Here is an 18404-nt window from a genome sequence, read left to right on the forward strand (position 1 = left end):
GAGATAATTAAAGTTTCTGTTTTATTTTTAAATTATGTATTACTTTTTAAAATGTGTATTGTTGTTTTGCCTGCACGTATGTCTGCATGAGGTTGCCAGACTCTCCCTGGACGTTTTGAGCCTCTGTGTGGGTGCTGGGAATTGAACCTGGAAGTCTTTGCTCTCAACCACTGAGCCACCTCTCCAGCCCCAAGAGTTAAAATTCCTTTAAAGAGAAAGTGTTGTTGTGTAGCCACAAATGTAGTGCCACAAATGTAGTGCCAGATACAAAGTAGGTGATTAATAAAGACTTGTTATAGGAAGGGGGAGGGGAGGAGGGGAGGAGCCAAGAAGGGAGGTGGGAGTCAAGGGAGACAGGGATGGAGGAAGGAAGGAAAGAAGTTATGCAAAAGAGAAATGCTTTCCTTTCCATCCTGCTTGAACAGCCAAAAAAAAGAAGAAAAAAAAAGAGCCTGCTTGCCTAAGGCATTGCCTCTGGCCTTTCATATTTGCAGTTTCTTCTTCCCAGATCCTTTTATTCTCTCGCACCTATCCCCATGCCAACCTGGCTATGCCCAGCTCATGTTTGAGGTCTCAGTTAAAATGCCACCTTTCCCTGGAATCCTCCCCTCACCGATAGTGCCACCGCCTTCCCTTCACGCTCCATTATAAGAGTTTGTTTATGCCTCTGGCATAGAAGAGAGCAGGGCTCTGTAAGCTATGGTCCCAGGGCCAACTCAGCCTCTTTGACATGTTTTCCTTAATAAAGTTTTATTCACAGACAGCCGCACCTTGCCTCTTACTCTGTCTTTCACATCTGTGGCAGTTTTAAAACTGCGGAGCAGAGCTGAATAGTTGTGACAGAAATTACGACTTTGCAGGGTCTGGAGAGATGGCTGAGTGGTTAGAAACACTGGCTGCTCTGCCAGAGGACCAGGGTTTGATTCCCAGCACCCAGGTGACAGCTCACAACCGTCTGTGACTCCAAGCAGGATCCAATATCCTCTTCTGGCCTTAGCCAGCACAGTGATGTACGTGTTGCCCAGATATATATATAGTCAAAAAACTTACATGCATAAAGAAGACAGACAGACAGGAAGGAAGGACGAAAACATGACAGTCAAAATCTAAAAGTATTCGTTCCCTGGCTCTTTTGAGTGTATGAATTGTGAAGACTTTACCATACTTCATGGCAATCACTCCCTAAATTGTCCTTCATAAACCAATCTCTTTAAGGACAAGGCCCCCGACACTGTTGTTTCCTAGTATCTGTTATACCCCCAGCAGCTCAGTGGTGGGGAGAGATGTTTGTTGAATGAGTACGTGAACACATGAGTGCAGGAATTGATCTAGCAGGAAGAAACAGAAGCCAGACAGAAAACTCAGATGAGGGCTAGCCCCTTAGGATATATTTACATGTGAACAATTTCAGGGGCATAGGTACAGTTCAGGGAACCAGAGAGGAACTGGAGAACCCAGTATTTAAAACCAGCCATAGAAAGGAGAGGGAGAAAATTGTTCAGGAGGTCACCGTGGACACAGTTGCAGAAGGAGCTGTGGCCTTTGGCAGGAAAGTGTGCGAACCTAGTGAGCTCAGGGAAAGCCCCAGGAGAATGGCCTCCTTCTTGCTCTGCTGCTGCATCCCATCTCCGCCCACGTGACTGGGAGATGAAAGAGCTTCCAAGAAAGCCCAGTGGGATCCACTGGTTGGAGAGGATGGACTAGGTCACTGACACTCCGGACAAGGCCCTTGGCCACCCTTGTGCCTTGGTTGGAAATCGAATCTATGAGATGCTTCAATTTTGGCCCAGTTCATTCAGTTTCCAAACAGGAGTCTTAAGTCCCTGCTATAGGACCTTGTGGCTATCTATGCATCATGTGATGCTTTCCAGAGCTTCCTGTCTGGCCTCAGTCCTTCCTCTCACTGTAATTCCCGCTCCCTGCACCCTTCTGTCACCAGGTCCCTCCTGGTGCTCCCTGGTCATCTCTAAATGTTTTTTCCCCTCAATCTTCTGCTCTAAGTGTTGCTCTTAATCAATCCCCCCCCCCGTCTCTGTCTCTGCCCATCCTATGGAATTTAGACCTCATCTCTCAACTTTTCATTTGGGGTATTTTCCAAGTATCTTATGACTTGATTTGTTTCAGCTAGACTCCAAGCTGCTAAGAGCAAGAGCCAAGCTATATTATGTATTGCTAAAAATCACCTTGGTTATGGATTCCAGAATACATTCATCATAGTCCCTAAATGTGGCAGGGTTCTATCCAGCCTCCTACTTTCACAAGTACCCCTTAGGCATCATCCCAAAACGAATGAACTTCCAGTCTCCCCCGTGCGCCCTCTGCAACAATTCCCTTTGTCGTGTGACATCTCCTTCCTCTCTTAGATTGAGACACCATCTTCCCGTCTGCAGTGCAGAAGGCAGCTCTTTGTATAGAGTTGTGCTGGGAGCAGGTGGATTTAAAAATCTGGTCTGAACTTGGGCTATATTCTTTGTGTGCCTCTTACCTACAACAATGAGAGTCACATGTCACTGTATGCTGAAGGTCAGAAACTGTTTAACTCACCTGCACACAGAACAGCCTAGCATAGCCAGTCTGCTTTCAGCAGCCTCAAACACTTATATCAGCCCAAAGTTAGGAAAGTCATGTAACCCAGAGTCTGTTTTACAACAAGCTATTGAGTATCTCATCTAATTTATTAAAAATAAAGACAGAATAATTGTCTAAGTACTATCATGCAGTAGGGAAAGCATAATCCTAGTCACCGTGAGGTGGGGGCTATTCGTGTGCATCTCCATCACAGACAAACACCTTTGAGCTGTATCCCAACCTACACCACCGCATCCTGTCTCTGCAAGTCACTGAACTGCTCCATGGGTTCTCCGAGCTTCCTCACATGCTTTCCATCTTGAGCCTCCAGGTAACCCTGGAGCTGACATTTGGGTCATATCTTATGGGTTGTCACAGCAGCATTAGTCATATGTGAGTCTGAGCACAGCTGTGTCTTTTCTAAGGCTACCCAACGAGGAAGTGAGGAAGCCGGGATTCAAACCCACATCCTCTGGCTTTTCCTTGGATGTCTCTTTTCCCTATGTTTTGCGGTTTCACTGGGGGGTAGATCTTTACACCTCCCTCTTCCCAGATGTGCTATGACTCAAAGAAAGATCTGTAGGAATGCTGCAGAGTAAAGGAGGAAGGGGGTGCCGTGTGTGCGTGTGTGCGTGTGTGCATATGCCAAGACAGAGACAAGAGCCTGGCCCAGACGATGTTATTTTTGTTTCATTTTTTTTTCCACTGTTGCTCCGAATTCCTCTTCCTCCCCACTCCACCCAAGGTGTCAAACAGATGTGAAAATACCACAGAACTCAAGCCTCAACCCTGGCTTATAATTCATTCTCTGGGATAGGGAAAAACAATGCAGGAGATTGCTATGGTGATGCCTGTTTTTAGAGGCAGCATGGGAGACACCAGTCATGGGCAAACATAGAGTGCATCCTTGGGCATGCAGAGAAGCTCGGAATTCCTGCTGCCTAGGCTCTGAGGGAGACAGGGCAGAAACTGTACTATTTTGGCTGGAGCTGGGGACAGCCAAGCTACTAGGTGTATTCCCTTGCTGTCATTAGGATAAAGGGATGAGAAATTCTTTTGTCTCATTCTATTTATTTATGTATTTTCTGTTCCCCCTCCACACACTAGATAACTTTACACATTGCAAAAATGCTTGGACTCGTGGTTGGTGGGCATCAGGAGGATGTGATGGCTAAAAATGACCTGGCCTATAGGGCTGGGAAGGTGGGTCATTGAGTCAAGTGTTTGGTACGCAAACAGGAGATCCCGAATCCTGAACCCAGCACACATACAAAAATCCAGGCACCGTAGTGTTTGTCTCTAACCCCAGGACCCAGAGATGGAGAGAGAAGGATCCTGGTGCTCACTGGTAAGACAGTCCAGCCAGTGGGTGAGCGCAAGGCACTGCCACAAAAACAAAATAAGGTGGAGAACAAAAGGAAGACATTTGTCATTAACTTCTGACTTTATAGGCACATTTGTGGAACATGTGCACGTGAGCGTGCTTTCACACACACACATACACACACACACACACACACACACATACACACACACACACGGCCTCTGTATTCAAGTAATCTGGGTTACAATCCTTTTAGTTTCTGACATGTGACCTCATGATCAAGTTTCTTCAGAAGAGCAGAGAAGGAGGCTAAGTCTCCTTGTGTAAAAAGTAAGATAATAAACAGGGACCAATGGACTAGAGACCTACACTAAGTGCTTAGCATGGAGTGCCTAGCATGGGCTCAGCAGACAGCAGTTCTTAGGAAGGTTCATCTATAGACATTCATCTGTTGATGGAAACAATTGTTAGAAAGACTAGAAGAAAACCACAAGGGATAGAAAGTTAAGACATCTCATTTGACAGCACAGACTGCCGTGACAAACAGTCCCTGGATTTGTGTGGCTTTGAAATCATTTCTGGAATATGTCCGAGTCTGATGTGTATAAACAAAGAAGCAAGGCGGGCATCTCTGTCCCATGCAGTCACTCAGGGACGTGGGCTTGGACCATATGTCACCTCAACAGTCCTCCACTATTTACTGAATCCAGGCTAGGGATAGATGTGGAGCACTGGGCCAGGGATTTATGGCTCCACTCTGAAAGCATCATTGTGTATTATTTTGGCCCCTTGTGCAGGACTGTGAACTTGGTCACATGGTCACGCTCAAGGAAATCTGGGAAATGTAGTTTGTGCATTCACCAAAAATGCTTTGGTGGACAGTTCACTAGCCTGAGAGTGTTCCGTAAATAGCATAAGGTAATGTCATAGTGATTTGCGTGCTTCCCTAAGTTCCACTTGGAGGAGTAGCCGTTCTTGGTTAAGCAGTCTTTACTGGGCTGAGGATAAGAGGACCATTGCTGACTTCATCCCCAGAATGTCTTTTCTTCTTGAGCCACCCTTGACTATGATGGCAGGACTGAGGGTCTCAGAGCAGCAGCCATGGAAAGCTATGAGGATGGACTCCACTCTTAGTGGAGAATTAAATATTCAGTAGGTATCTTTTCCTCTCTCTTTGTTCCTCACCCTCAGTGTTATGAGATCGATCCACCACAAAATGAATGGCTTAGGACACACTGCCTAGGGGATGGGGCACCTGGTTTCTTTTGGTGAACTGAAATTTCACAGTGTATGTAGGTAGGAGTTGTACTTCAGCTAGTTAGAGCAATCCCACAGACTGAGACTGAGGATTTACTAGGTGGTAGGCAAGCATTGTGAGTGTAAAGCATCTCATTTAACCCTCAAAAACATCCCTCAAGGTCACTCATGGCATCCTGATCCCTGGTCATTAGGCCACTCAGGAGGTGGGTGGGCAAGGAATTCAGCTCCAGGACTATGTGTGAGGACCCCCACAGTATGCTCCACCCGGCCATGTCCTCAGCACCTTCGTGGCACACTGCATTCTTTCTCATAATGAATATTAATTGAAAATATCAGTGCAGCAGCCGCAACATGAGCTGCTGCAGTCCCATGCTGTGTCCTGGTAATTAAATAAACCCTTAGCTGTTTTGTCGTATCCCCAGTTGGCAAGGTCCCTACAGGACTCTCTGGATCCCGGAAGGAATAGAAAAAAGAGCCCATGATGCTTGAGAGGTTGCAGAATTCACTGATGTCTGATCCTGGCATCGGGAGCCTTCTCTATTCTCTGTGTGCCTTGGGTCCTTTCTTCACCAACACCCCGCACAGTTAGCAAAGGTGAAATGGGGTGTTCCTCCATCACAAACTGAGAAACAGTTTGAATGGCTGTTAGGAAAACTGAAGAGAGGGAAGGGGAGTCTAGGCGAGGTTACCCAAGGACGTGACTGACTTTTATTTCTCTGTAATTTCTGATATCAGAAGGGTAATCCCTCCTCAGACTTGATTGTTCCTCACACAGAGAACAAAAACTGGAGACTGCTTTCTGTTCTTCCATAAAAAGCATATAACTCACAGGTAATCCTGGGGATCTGTTGTCGTACAAGTAACTCTTGGTTGCCCAGGTAGCTTACCCTGATGCTTTGGTTAACAGCCAACACATATAGCACTGTCCTCATAAGATTATTCCACTGTGTGACACCATAGGCTGTAAACGTGTGTGTGTGTGTGTGTGTGTGATTTGGGACAGTATATATACTGTCAATTTACACATACTCTGTAGAAACTCCACAAGCTCAAGCCCTAGAAACTTCCTTCTCATCAGGAGGGGCCTAGTATGTAGGAATTTGGTGCTCAGCATCCAGTGTTAAGACTTGTAACATTATTTATGCTCCCCCTTTTCCATCTAGGGGTCTTAGATGATTTGAGGAAATACAGAATATCTAGTAGTTCACAGGTTCCTCCCTAACTTCAATTCCCCTTTGATCTTGGTTCCCTGCCGCCCACGGTGCCTCCTTCACCTTCACCCCAGTAACTGCCATGCTGAGCTTTCAGCTCTTCCCTGACAGATACTCCTAAGCTTCCAGATCGAGGCAGGAATCCATCCACGCAGCTGCCTTTGCCTGCTGTGTGGAACCAACCTTTACTGCGCGCTAGGCACGAGCTCTAGTGCATTGGCACCTGTTAGGACATTAAACTCGTTAGAGTTACGAACTAGCTAGAAATTGTACAAGCCTTATTGTCTATTAGACAAGATGGTGTTGTCTGTTTGTGCCTGTGTAGTTATAGACCAAAGCCCACAACAGTTCTTTTGGTTTTCAAGTAATGGAAGTAGAACAGCTTCTTTCATCTTCTGGGCCTGGAACACTGTCTTTAGCAGAGGCAGAATGGTGTCTGGTAGTTCAAAACTGGCTTACACCAAAACACAGAGGAGATGGAATATATTAGCTCAAAAAATGTCCTAATACAGAGGTATTTGGCTTCAGGTGTGAGCCGATCCAAACACTAATGGGAAGCCATGAAGAATGTCTTTCTTCGTCTTCTGTGTCTAGAACGCTGTCCCTTAGTGCAAGCAAGATGGCTTCTCATACCAGTGAGCTGCTTTGCTACCCCAGTGGATAGAAAGTTATTCTTTGCGTCATGCACGCATTCCTGAGACAATGGAAGGGATTAAAAATACTTAAAGGCCTGGCTTGGGTCAGTTGGTCCTCCCTGGAACCCCTGGAATTGTGAGGAGGCCTAAGCTCTGCTTGCATACATTAATCTGAAAATTGGGGGAGGGGGAGGGAGGCAGGGATTGAGAGATATGTTTGTTACTTGAAGAAGGGACCACAGAAGACAGGCAGTTAAGTAGAGCTGGGCTCTGCTACATACATAATGAATGGCTTATTCCATACAATTTCCTTAAGGTTAGTTGGGCATGCTCAAGGGATATCATTAATCATTGGAATTGCCTTCCCCCTGACAGGCAGCATCCCCCCAGTCCAAGCCAGTCTGCCTGGAATAGACTGTAAGTGTAACACGCACAAATCTGACCTGAATTTTCTTTCCATTGCAGTGACCTGGACAGAAATAACATCACCAGAATCACCAAAATGGACTTCGCCGGCCTGAAGAATCTCCGAGTCTTGTAAGTAGCAGATGGTGCACCAACGAGGTTTCATTTTCAGCTCTTCAGCCTGTGAAAATCTTGTGCTGCCCTGACATCACATTCCCAAGCTCTGGGCCACAGGAATCCATGTGTCTGTTGCAGAAAGCCCTTCATGATTGTCCCAAGTGTTCACAGATATCAAACTGTATGGCTGGATGCTGCTGGCTAGGCAAGATCGATAGAAGAACCAGGTTCCAGTGACAGGAAAACCAGGAGGCAAGAAATGAATTAAGTCAACATGCCCAGCTTCCTGGATGACAGCAATGTCGGCTTGACTAAGCATGCTTCCCTTCCATAGAGATTATAATTCCTTCCCCAGCTTGTGCAATAACAGAGCAATCGGGACAGATGTTATTTATCTTGCTGCTTAATGGAGAGGCGGGAGGAGGGGTGGAGAGGGCCAGACATGGGCAGAGTCCTTGCTGGCCATTCACAGCTGTGCAGACAGGTAGCCAAGTTGAAGACAGGCATTGATGAAATAGGAGGACAAGAGGAGCAGGTTTCCTTTCTGAATATTGAAGAATTTTGCCTATCCCTAGGTTTGTGTGTGGTAAGAAGATGCCCACGTACTTTTCACTGAAAAGTCTAAGACATTCAAAATGTGGCAGTGGAGCTTGACCTTAGCTTTGGTGTTATGGAATCTTGGCTTAGCCCATCTCCAGTGGCACTTAAAGCTAACTCTCTTAAAAAATACTTCTTTCAGATGTAGTTCATTTGACATGTATGAGTGCTTTGCTTGCATGAATGTATGTGCACCGTGTATGTGCTTGGAACCCTCAGAGGTCGGAAGAGGGCATCCAACTCCCTGGAACTTAAGTGATCCATGGTTGTGAGCTGCCTTGTTGGTGGTGCTAGGAATTGAGCCCGGTCTTCTACAAGAGCAATAAGTACTCTGAATTCCAGAGCCAGTTTTCCAGCCACCAATATCCCTGTTTCTACTCACAGATAGATCTACAGAGCAGGATGACTTTATCATTGGGACAAGACGCATCAACTTCTGTTTTGATTTGGGATTATTTGCTCGTGCAACTTTGGGAGAAATTCCTATGTCTCCTTGGGCCTCCATTTTCCCTTCAACATCATAGGGAGTTACAACTTGAAAGTCCTTCTCAATTCTCATTATCCATGAGTGTTTCCGGGCTTTACCGTTCCCTGCCTCCCCCACAGCATTTGATTATTGCCTGTCAGTTGTGACGCAGGCCTTTGGCAAGTATTAGTAATAAAGTAATTGCAATGATGATGGTACTTAGCTAGCATGGACCTGGTTCAGGGTCATGTAACAGAGCATATGAGGATGGCCTTTTTAGAGTGCTCTCTTTGTAGGAGAGGAAACAGTACTGGATTAAGAAATCTCAGCTCCTCAGAGTGAGGGACAAGAGGAACTGGCACTAGAAATCTGGTGGTTTGCCTTCTAACCTGCATGCAGTCTCTCTGGACTCCTGCTGGAGAAGGATGGGAAGAGGAGGGAGTGGGTAAACATGCATTTCCGACGCATGGGCTTTTGAGGAGTGGGAGGGGAAGGACAAACAGTTCTGGGATGTAGAACATTACCTGAGTGTTTCTCTGGGCCAGTGCACGGGGATGCAGGACTGCTGGACTACCAGATGCTCTCCACAGCGCATAGACATGTTCTCCCCTCTCTGATGTTGAACACTCTTGTCTCATCATCCTCCGAGGGAAGATCTACCTTGAGTTGAGCCTTTCTTGTGCTCTGAGTGCCTGTGTGTATGTCAGATGAATAACCCATCTGATAAAATTCATGCTCATCAGAATGGAGGTTTGGCTTGAGTGTTGGGGAATCTCTGGATTCACTTTAGGGCACTTTGTATTAAAAAGAGATGCAGGAGACCCCCGCTTCCAGGTCATTTGCTGATTTAAAAAGCAAAAGTGTGTTTAGACTTTTGCTTTGTGTCCCCGCCCCCCATTTCTTCCACTTGTGTCTATAAGACATGTTTTTCTCATACAAGTCAAAATTCACCTAATGCTTCATTTTCTAACCGAGTCAAATTAAGCCTTTGATTTTTCTTACTGCTGCATCAGAGAGACTAATAAAAATTCCAATTTCCATATCTGCTCTCTACAAATAGAAACTTTTAAAATAATCACAAAAGATGACATGAATGTCTTCTACATAGTCCACAGCGTTCCTTTGACTACAGTTTATCTTTTCAGTTAATTGCTGCATTCTTCTATTTTGATAAGCAGTGGCAAAATGCCTTTACCCCCTCTTTATCAGCTATTAATATATCTGTTTCATCATCTGCCTTATCAGCTCAAAGACAGCCCCTTTCAAGTGGCTCTTTAATTCAATGAAAGAAATCTGCTAGGCAGGATAGCTGAGAGGCCTTCTAACACCAATAAAATATCCAAACGTTAAGTATTTTCCCTCCATCCGTTCTTCTCAGCTAAGAACCTAGAGAACTCCTTTTTTATTTATTTTTTGAAAAGCTTTCATCACATCCTGGCATGTTCCTTACGTCTGTTTCTTATTTACAATTTATGGTGGAGCAATAAAAGACTCAATAGTCTTGAATAATTTGAGCTTGCCCCCCCCTCACCATTCCCATGCAGAATGCCTTCTATCTGCTAATGTGGTACAGGTGAATGGGTAAACATGCAACAGAGCCCAGTGAGCTTTGTTCCCATCCCAGGGCGATTTTCCCTGAATGAAGCGGGGATGTGGGAGTTGTCTACGACAGTCATCTCTCCCGCAGGTTGGGAGCTGAGGAAAGACTCCTCTGTTGGTATCAATTATATCCTCTTTCTCAGTAATCCATTTAAGGACTAACTGTGTTCACAATGTGGGAGCCAGCTTTATCCCAAACGAGGTTAATAAAAGAGTTAAACTCCGCCTCCGCCGTCATCACATGGGGACCATTTCCGATTCTAATCTTGTGTAGAAGAAGGGGGGCTGGAAAGCACCAAAGAACTGAAAATGAACACAGTCTGTGTCCCCCTAACTCAGAACAGACACCAGCCATGAGCAGCCCTTGTGGGGAACCTAGAACCCATCCTGGCCTCGATCCCACATCCTCCTCCTGCACCTAGCTAGTAAACTAGGCCTGAATCAACAGTTTACTTACATGTCCTTAGCTTGTGGTGCTGCTTAGAAATGCTCATGCAGGTTTTGCATCCATTGACAGGCATTTTTTGTTCATCAGAGAGTATTTACTGAGCCTTTAAATGCCAGGCATGAGCCTGGACTTTGATGAGCCTAGGAAGTCGATCTGGAAAGGATCCTGGAGACCTTTCCAGAAGGAACAAGAGGATACTGCAGGGGCAGATGAGGAGACTAACATTTGCAGATGTATGGGTGGCGGGAGAGTGTCCAGGAAGAAATGGTGCAGTTCCTTAGGCTAGTGATGACAGAGCCATTTCTGACTGCCTAGAGGCCTTGGGAAGCAGTGGGAGCAACTGGATCTCAGAGCCCAGCGAAAGCAGGACTACCTGGCAAGAGAGATGTAGGCACCCTGGAGTGGTTTGGTCAGGAGGTAGAAAGGAAAATCTCCCAACTCCACTATCTTTCTACTGTTCTCTGCTCCTGCTAGCCGCTGAAACCAGCAGTAAGTGTTGGCCAAGAAGTTCTTAGGGAAAGCCAATGCAAGTTAGCTTCCCAGGACCCGAGCGAGGTGGGGCAGGGATAGAAACCTTGTGTGCATGTGTTGGCACATCTCCCCATCCCCTGAAAGAAACTAGCAGTGTTACCATAATGAATACAAAACTGAGAGACACATTGTAGGGGCCAGAGTCAGTCTCCTCCAAACATGCAGAGATTGGTTCTCACCCTAAGGCTTAGTCCTTGTCCTAATTGAAGAATGGTCATGGTGAGCTCTGGTTGGTTGATTGCTTATCAAAGTCTGGCTGAGCGAAACTCCTAGTCACTGGTATTGAACTGACACCCTGTTTAGTAAATGTGCTAATAAAAACCTGTTAGCTTCCTAAGGCCTCCTTGCCATATGGCAGAATCAAGGAAAAGAGAGGAGAGGCGAGGGCAGGAACAGTCATTAAAAATTGCAGATCATTAAAAATAAAAAAATATTACTTCACCAGGCTTGATGACTTACTCTGTTTTTATTCTTACAAGTGCTTGTGTGATGTCGTATTTTACAGATGTATTTTACAAACGAGGAAACTGAGTCTTAGAAATGATGAGTGGCTAGCTCAGTACAATACTACTGTCTGATAAGAGGCGGGGCAGCCCCTGCACATACGTAGCTGCATCCTTATGTGGGACCCCTGAAGCAGGAGCAGAGGCCGTCTCTGACTACACTGCCTGCTCTTGGATCCCTCTCCCCTAACTGGGCCGCCTTGTCTAGCCTCAGTAGAAGAAGGTGGACCTAGTCTTACTGCAGCTTGATATGCCAAGGCTGGTTGATAGCCATGGGAGGACTCCCCTTTCCTGAAGAGAAGGGGAGGAGAGTTGGGTGAGAGGAAAGGGGGGTGAGAGGGAGAGACTGGGGGGAGAAAAGTGAGGGGAAGCTTTCATCAGAAGTAATTAAATAATAAATTATTACTATTATTATTCTTATTATAAAAGAAGTAGGGCAGAGATCCTAAGGCAATGGTTCTTAGCCTGTGGGTTACAACTCCTTTTAGGGGTCGAATGCCCCTTTCACAGGAGTCTCCTAAGACCACTGGAAAACAGGTATTTACATTACATTATGATTCATAACAGTAGCAACATTTCATTATGAAGTATCAACGAAAATAATTTTACGGTTAGAAGTCACCCCAAAATGGGGAACTGTATTAAAGGGTCACAGCAGCCTCAGAAAGGTTGAAAGCCATTGTCCTAAAGCGTACTGGGGGCCTGAAAATCCTCTCATTAGCTGTGTGGTTCCCCTTGGGCAAATTTCCTAGCTACTCTGTTTTTCCCTGTTAAATGAGTGTCCTGGAAGGAACTGGCCTCCAAGGGACAGAAGTCACATAAGTGGAGCTTGGAGAGGTTGAAGAGTCTGGCTGATAGACTGACCCTTCTGGCCAGTTAACATTTACAAACACAAATGTGTTTAAATATTTGTACCGACAAATTACCCCTCGGTGCCCTGATAGAAACCTCACCTTGTTGGTTCACCTTTTCTTCTATGGGAAACCAGTATGTGCTGGGCCCACGGCTGTGCTTTTGATTCAGTAGGCTGTCATGGTAGGTCACTGTGCTAGGTCCAGGAGTATGAGGAAGACAAGGTCTGTTCTTTATTCCTTGGGAAGAGATGGGAGAAGTGAAGCACAAAGGTTGAGCCTTAAGCCTAAAACACGCTGAAGGTTAGGACGTTCCAAGAGTTGGAGCTGACATGGAAGGTCTGTTTTAGAGGGAAGATGGACCTTACCTAAGGCCATGCTTTTGCCATTCCCAAGGAAAACTGTGTCTGTCCCTGAATTCCTCCTCCTTTTGAGAAACAACCTTCGATCACAACCACACATCTCCACAAATCCCACACAGCCACCAAATGCAAATCCCTGTCATTTCTTGGCCCCTTTCCCATTCAGAATTCAGGCATCATCTTTGCAGTTGTCCCTACTGTCCAACTAATGATTAGTTACTAATCCATTTTAATCTGCTTTTATTTTTTTAAGTCAGGGAAACAAATGCTTCATTGTATGCTCGACTCTTAGGGTATGCAGCATGCATGGATCAAACTCATGCAGAGTGTTTAAGATTTTTTAATCACCTACAGGGAGAACTTAAGGTCCAGCAAAGATGTAGCCAGGGTAGCAACAGCTTTTGTGAGCATCTTTAGGAGGTTGGGGTGAGCCTGACTCTACATAAGGGAATCCCTGGGTCCAGACTAGCTGTCTTAGCCACAGTACTGTTTCACAGTGACCTCCATCCTTTCCATGAGGTTGAGCAGGGAAGGCCCTTTCCAGTGAAGTATTTTGGAATCCTTGGAGGAGGAACTTCAAAGAAGAGGTATTGAATGTGCTTGTTTTTCCCAAGAAGCAGCTTTACCTCTTCCATTTCTGTGCATGATTCTGCAGCGCTCCAGGGGACATTTGCTGGTAACATTCTTAAAATAGAGACATGGAAGCCAGTCTGTCAGGTAGAAGTGTGTGGGCGTTGAATCCCTGGTTACAGGGACACTACATTGGGATGTGAGTTATTTCGTCCCGTTAGAGTGATTCCTATTGAAGGGGCCTAGGGGGTCCTAGGAGGGAGTCGATGATATGGCTGCACAGCCTAAGGCTCCCCCCATGAGGACCCCCTATCCCATTTCGGTCCTTGACCTTGGCTGCCTTTCTGATTCTAGGCATCTGGAAGACAATCAGGTCAGCATCATCGAGAGAGGCGCCTTCCAGGATCTGAAGCAGCTGGAGCGATTGTAAGTCAAAAGCAACATGGTGCCCCCCCAAAAAAAATGTTTTCTGTATTCTGTTTTGTTTTGATTTGTAAATTGTTTTTGAGACCTTGGTAAAAGCAAGTCTCCAATGTTCAAAGAAATATTTTCTACTACACTTAAAATTGCTTTGAAGTATGTTACATAGACACTGAGAGCCATATAAACTCCTGCTATAGGTGCTAGAGAAGACACTGGGGCCAGCATCTGGGGCTTGATTTCTTCTTCCCAGGCTTGAAGCATCCATTGGTTTCTTTACATGAGGCTGCTCCTAACATGACCTCAGCTTATTTCTCAGAGGAGTGAACTAATGCCATGGAAGATGGCAGCAGTTCCTCCCCTGCTCCTCAGGCTTCTCCTCCTGGGACTCCTCCTTGTACTCTGGTGGGAGAGGAAGGACGGGCGAGTGGGCGCAGCCTTCCGCATGCCTGATTCTCTGAGCACCAGCCTGTCTCAGGAAACCCACACGTTTCCACGAGAGAACACGTTGCCACTGGTTTAAAATAGGCCGCTGTTCTGACTTGATCGGAGGGTGGGCAGCAGAAGTGGGACTGGAGTTGGGCGGAGCCTCCATTTATTTTGCCTGTGAATGCTTTTGCAGGGAACTCTGGGGTCCTTCGATGAGGAAGGTTGCTCTGGTGGTTAAGTGGGCAGCCTCACCTTTCCTCAGTTAATCATGTCTGACAGCTCAAAACATCTGGATATTTGCTTTCTGCCCTCTGAGTGGGGATTGTCCCCAGGAGCACTTAGTCATGCTGGTGGGCGGCCTCTCCTCTGTGCCTCCCCCTGCAGCACCACTGACTGTCCTGACATTTCAGCTTCCTTCTGTACTGGGGGTTGGGGACTTCGACAGTTCATTGCTCTGCCAGTTTACCTGGGAAAACACCGCTCTGCTTAGGTGCCCTGTTGCCAACGCTCGCTTGCTTTGAGACAAATCTCTTTTATAGACTTGCTTGGGTGAAATGGACTGCCTGACCCAACTTCCTTGTTTTGTGATGTGCCATCCTTTCTCAATCAAGTTGTTGTATCCAAGGCCATGGGGCAATGGGAGAAGGTCCCAGCCTCATGGCGATTAATATCTGTTGTTTTCTTCTGGATCAAACTCCAGCATGGCTTTCGCTATCACTAATGTGAAAGTAGGACATTTGTTTCTCGTAAGAGAAAAAAGTTATTAAAAATTACGTTGTCTTTGTTTACATTTTGACTTTTCAAGATTCCTACAATTTAAGTGCTCCTTTTTTGGACCAAAGACAACATAAAAGTATTTGTTGAACCTCATTCCTCTGTGTGAAATAGTCAACATTTACACAGAAAAATAAACACATGGTCCAGTGTGGAAAAGCTCCCTCTTGCCTAGTTTTTCTGATTAGAAGGGTAAATAAATTGTTAATTTGTTAATTTCATGGTTGTTGGGGGGAATTACTGAGTGCTTTGGGGACACCAGGAACTGTGTGTGTGTTTTGAAGGCGATGGCTTCTTTTATTCTACCCTCTTTGCCAAATTACAACAAGCAACAATGAGGTATCATTACCCTCATTTTGCAGATGAAGAAACAAAAGCCCAGGGAGTTGAAGCCAAAGAGTTGTCAGGGCTGGGTAAGATTCCCAGCCACATCTGTCTGACATCAAAGCCCACCCTCTTTTCATATCCCTGTGCTGCAGACACTAGATGAAGTGTGAGATTTAGCAATGGCCCTGCAAATAGCTTCTCTCATAACCATCCAAGTCCAGGAAGGCTCAGGGAAATGCTTTGGAGCGGTGAACAAGGCCAAAATACCATGCATGTTTGGGGAACTAAGGGATTACACTTGCTGAGCAAACCTGGCTCTTTGTGTGTTTTGGTATAGTAGGTGGGTAATGCTAGCTGTGGGTACTAGATAAACCTTCAAAATCTTAGTGACTTAGCACATGGAAATTTACTTCTAATTCCTATAAACTCAAAATGGCATTCCTGTTAGGGCCTCTCTTCCAAGTATACACTCAGAGTCAGGCTCCTTCCATGCCTCGATGCTGCCATCTTTATATCTTGGTTTGCAATGTGCAAATGTATCGAGTCAGCGAGGGGGCAATTGGCATGGGTCACGGGGTACAGGAGGTTGCCATGTGAGACCTGGAAGAAGTATATACTATCTCCATTCTTACAGCCTGTGACCAGTCACGTTATATCAGACAGTATGTTATACTATAGGTATGGTTAAATACAGCGAAGGCTGGCAAAGGTGCCTGGGTTCTAGGACAGGATAGGTAGCCAGATGGACTTGTGTTACACAAGAGCTGGAGAATACTTGGGTGGGAAGATGGGAAGTGTCTGTCATTTGATAGGCATCAGAGTCAGCAAGAAGGTAGGTGTGAATGTGTGTGCATGAATGAGTGTGTGTGCATGTGTATGTGCATGAGTGTATTTGTGTATGTGTGTGTGTGCACATATGCATATGTGTGAGAGAGAGAGAGGAGAGGCTGTGTGTGCATGAGTGTGTGTCATGAGTGTGTTTGTGTGTGTGTACATGTGCATGTGTGTGTGTGCTAGAGAGAGGAGAGTCTGAGTGTATGCATGTGTGTATGAGAAAGAGTGTGTGCATGAGTGAGTGTGTTTGTGTGTGTGCATGTGTGAATGTGTGTGCACAAGAGGGGAGAGTCTGTATATATGCATGTGTGTGTGAGAAAGAGAATGTGTGTGTGTGTGTGTGTGCATGTGTGCTCATGTGAGAGAGGAGAGTCTGTGTGTGTGCATGTGTATGTGACATGCTGTATGAGCATGTGTGTGAGAAAGTGTGTTCGTGTGTATGTGTGTGTAAGAAAGAGGAAGGAGAGAGATGAATCCTCACTGCTGTTAATTTGCTTTCTATTCAAGCCATCTGCTTTCAGTCACACTGAGTGACATGACATAAGAAAATGCAATATATTTGCTATTAACCACTGAAGAAGTAGATGGTGACTGTGCCACCTATAGCACGCTTCAGGGTCCCCTAACCCGGGTCTCTGTGTTACATAATAGAATTTTTTATTGGTTCTGTTCTAAAACAGCCTAAAAAGTAAATGGGGTTTGATAATTTCCATTCTGAGTGTTTTATTCTTGGCCTATTGTCTTGGGGGCTCATTGGGAAAGAGAAGGGTAGTTTTACATTTCAAGTCTTGAAATTCTTCTGTGCTTCCAGGAAAGGACCCCAGACTCAGTTAGGTGCCACTCTGTGTTAGATCATTTTCTATTGCAATAATAAGATACCTGAAGCTGGGTACTTTATAACGAGAAGTTGATTTGATTAATAGTTTTGTAAGCTAGCAACATGGTGGATTGACATGATGGCTTACATGAGGAGAACTTATTTAGGTAGACACAAAACCAGAGAGTAGGAGAGCCCAGGCTTGCTCTTATTTTCTTTCCTAAAAACTTGTTTTCAGAACAACAAATGTATTTTCCTAGTTCACTGTCAGTCTCTTATAGAAGCCACGCCCCCATGCAAATCACCTTCCATTGGCCCCATCTTTTAAAGGTTCCACAACCTGTTAATCCTGCCACATTTAGGATGAGGCGCTAGGTATATCCCACTCACATGCCTTCCTGTGATCGTGGCTTACCCTTATCTCTGTCATAAAGTGTTGGACGCCATCTCTTCACGTCCACTTTTTAAACTGTTTCTCTTCCGAACAGTGATTTCGTTGGGAATCATTTAGCTCCTCCTAGTCTCAAAGCCCTGAACAAGAGTATAGAAAAAAACTTGAAGTTTTATTTTATACCAGTACATCTGAGCTGGAACTGAAATTTTCCCCTGAGAGGATTCTTGGTGACGTCTGGAGACATTTTTTGACTTTTGTGACTGGGGAATACTAACTAGTGGGTAGAGGCCAGTAGTATCTCTGGAAAATCTAAAATACTCAAGACATTCCCCCAAGAAAGAATTCTGCATCCCCAGATGTCACTGGTCCCAGAGCTGAGATAGGTAGCATGTCAGATGCTTCTCAAGGGCCGTGCCATTTATCACACATGAGGATCATGAGGTCCACAGTAACATGACTTTGGGATGATAGAACATAAAACTCAGACCATTGCTGTGAAATACTGTTACTACTATGTTTATGCAAAATCTGCCTTAGCTCTCAATTCTATCTAGAAAGTTCTAAGAGGATGAAGTTCAGCGAAACCAGGGAGGGGAAACAAATGGAAAGGCCCTTCCCTTAGGGGATCCCCAGTCTCCTCAAAGAGTCCCTGTTGTGAACGATGTGGCCATGCCATGGGTTAATCCAGATTTAAGAGACTTAGGATGGCATCAGCAACACAGCAGTTGGAAGAATTAAGATCATCAGAGCTGCTTTAGTTATCTACAAAGTGGTAATGGTGTCAATGTCTATTGCCTTATTAAATCAAGGATAATTGCTCTAATCAGCGGCGTATTCTCTAAACAGCATAGTATGGAATGCAATAGCCAAAGCAGGGGAGACGGGCAGGTATGTGGCCAGATAACCTGTTTAATACAAATGAGGGTAAAAGGGAAAACATTCCGGAGAACCAATGGGGCAGA

At 45.4% G+C, this 18404-nt stretch overlaps 1 protein-coding gene across 1 annotated transcript in view; it reads left to right on the forward strand.

Moving 5' to 3' along the window:
* The window catches only part of Slit3 (slit guidance ligand 3), a 595378-nt gene that overhangs the window by 40946 nt on the left and 536028 nt on the right, over window positions 1–18404 (forward strand). The window contains exons 2-3 of the mRNA XM_028756442.1: window positions 7464–7535; window positions 13802–13873. Of these exons, the coding sequence (XP_028612275.1) occupies window positions 7464–7535; window positions 13802–13873 (144 nt within the window). The remainder of the gene's footprint in view (window positions 1–7463; window positions 7536–13801; window positions 13874–18404) is intronic.

This window comes from Grammomys surdaster, unplaced genomic scaffold (assembly GCF_004785775.1).
Source record: "Grammomys surdaster isolate TR1022 unplaced genomic scaffold, NIH_TR_1.0 126121, whole genome shotgun sequence".
NCBI classification, from domain to species: domain Eukaryota; kingdom Metazoa; phylum Chordata; class Mammalia; order Rodentia; family Muridae; genus Grammomys; species Grammomys surdaster.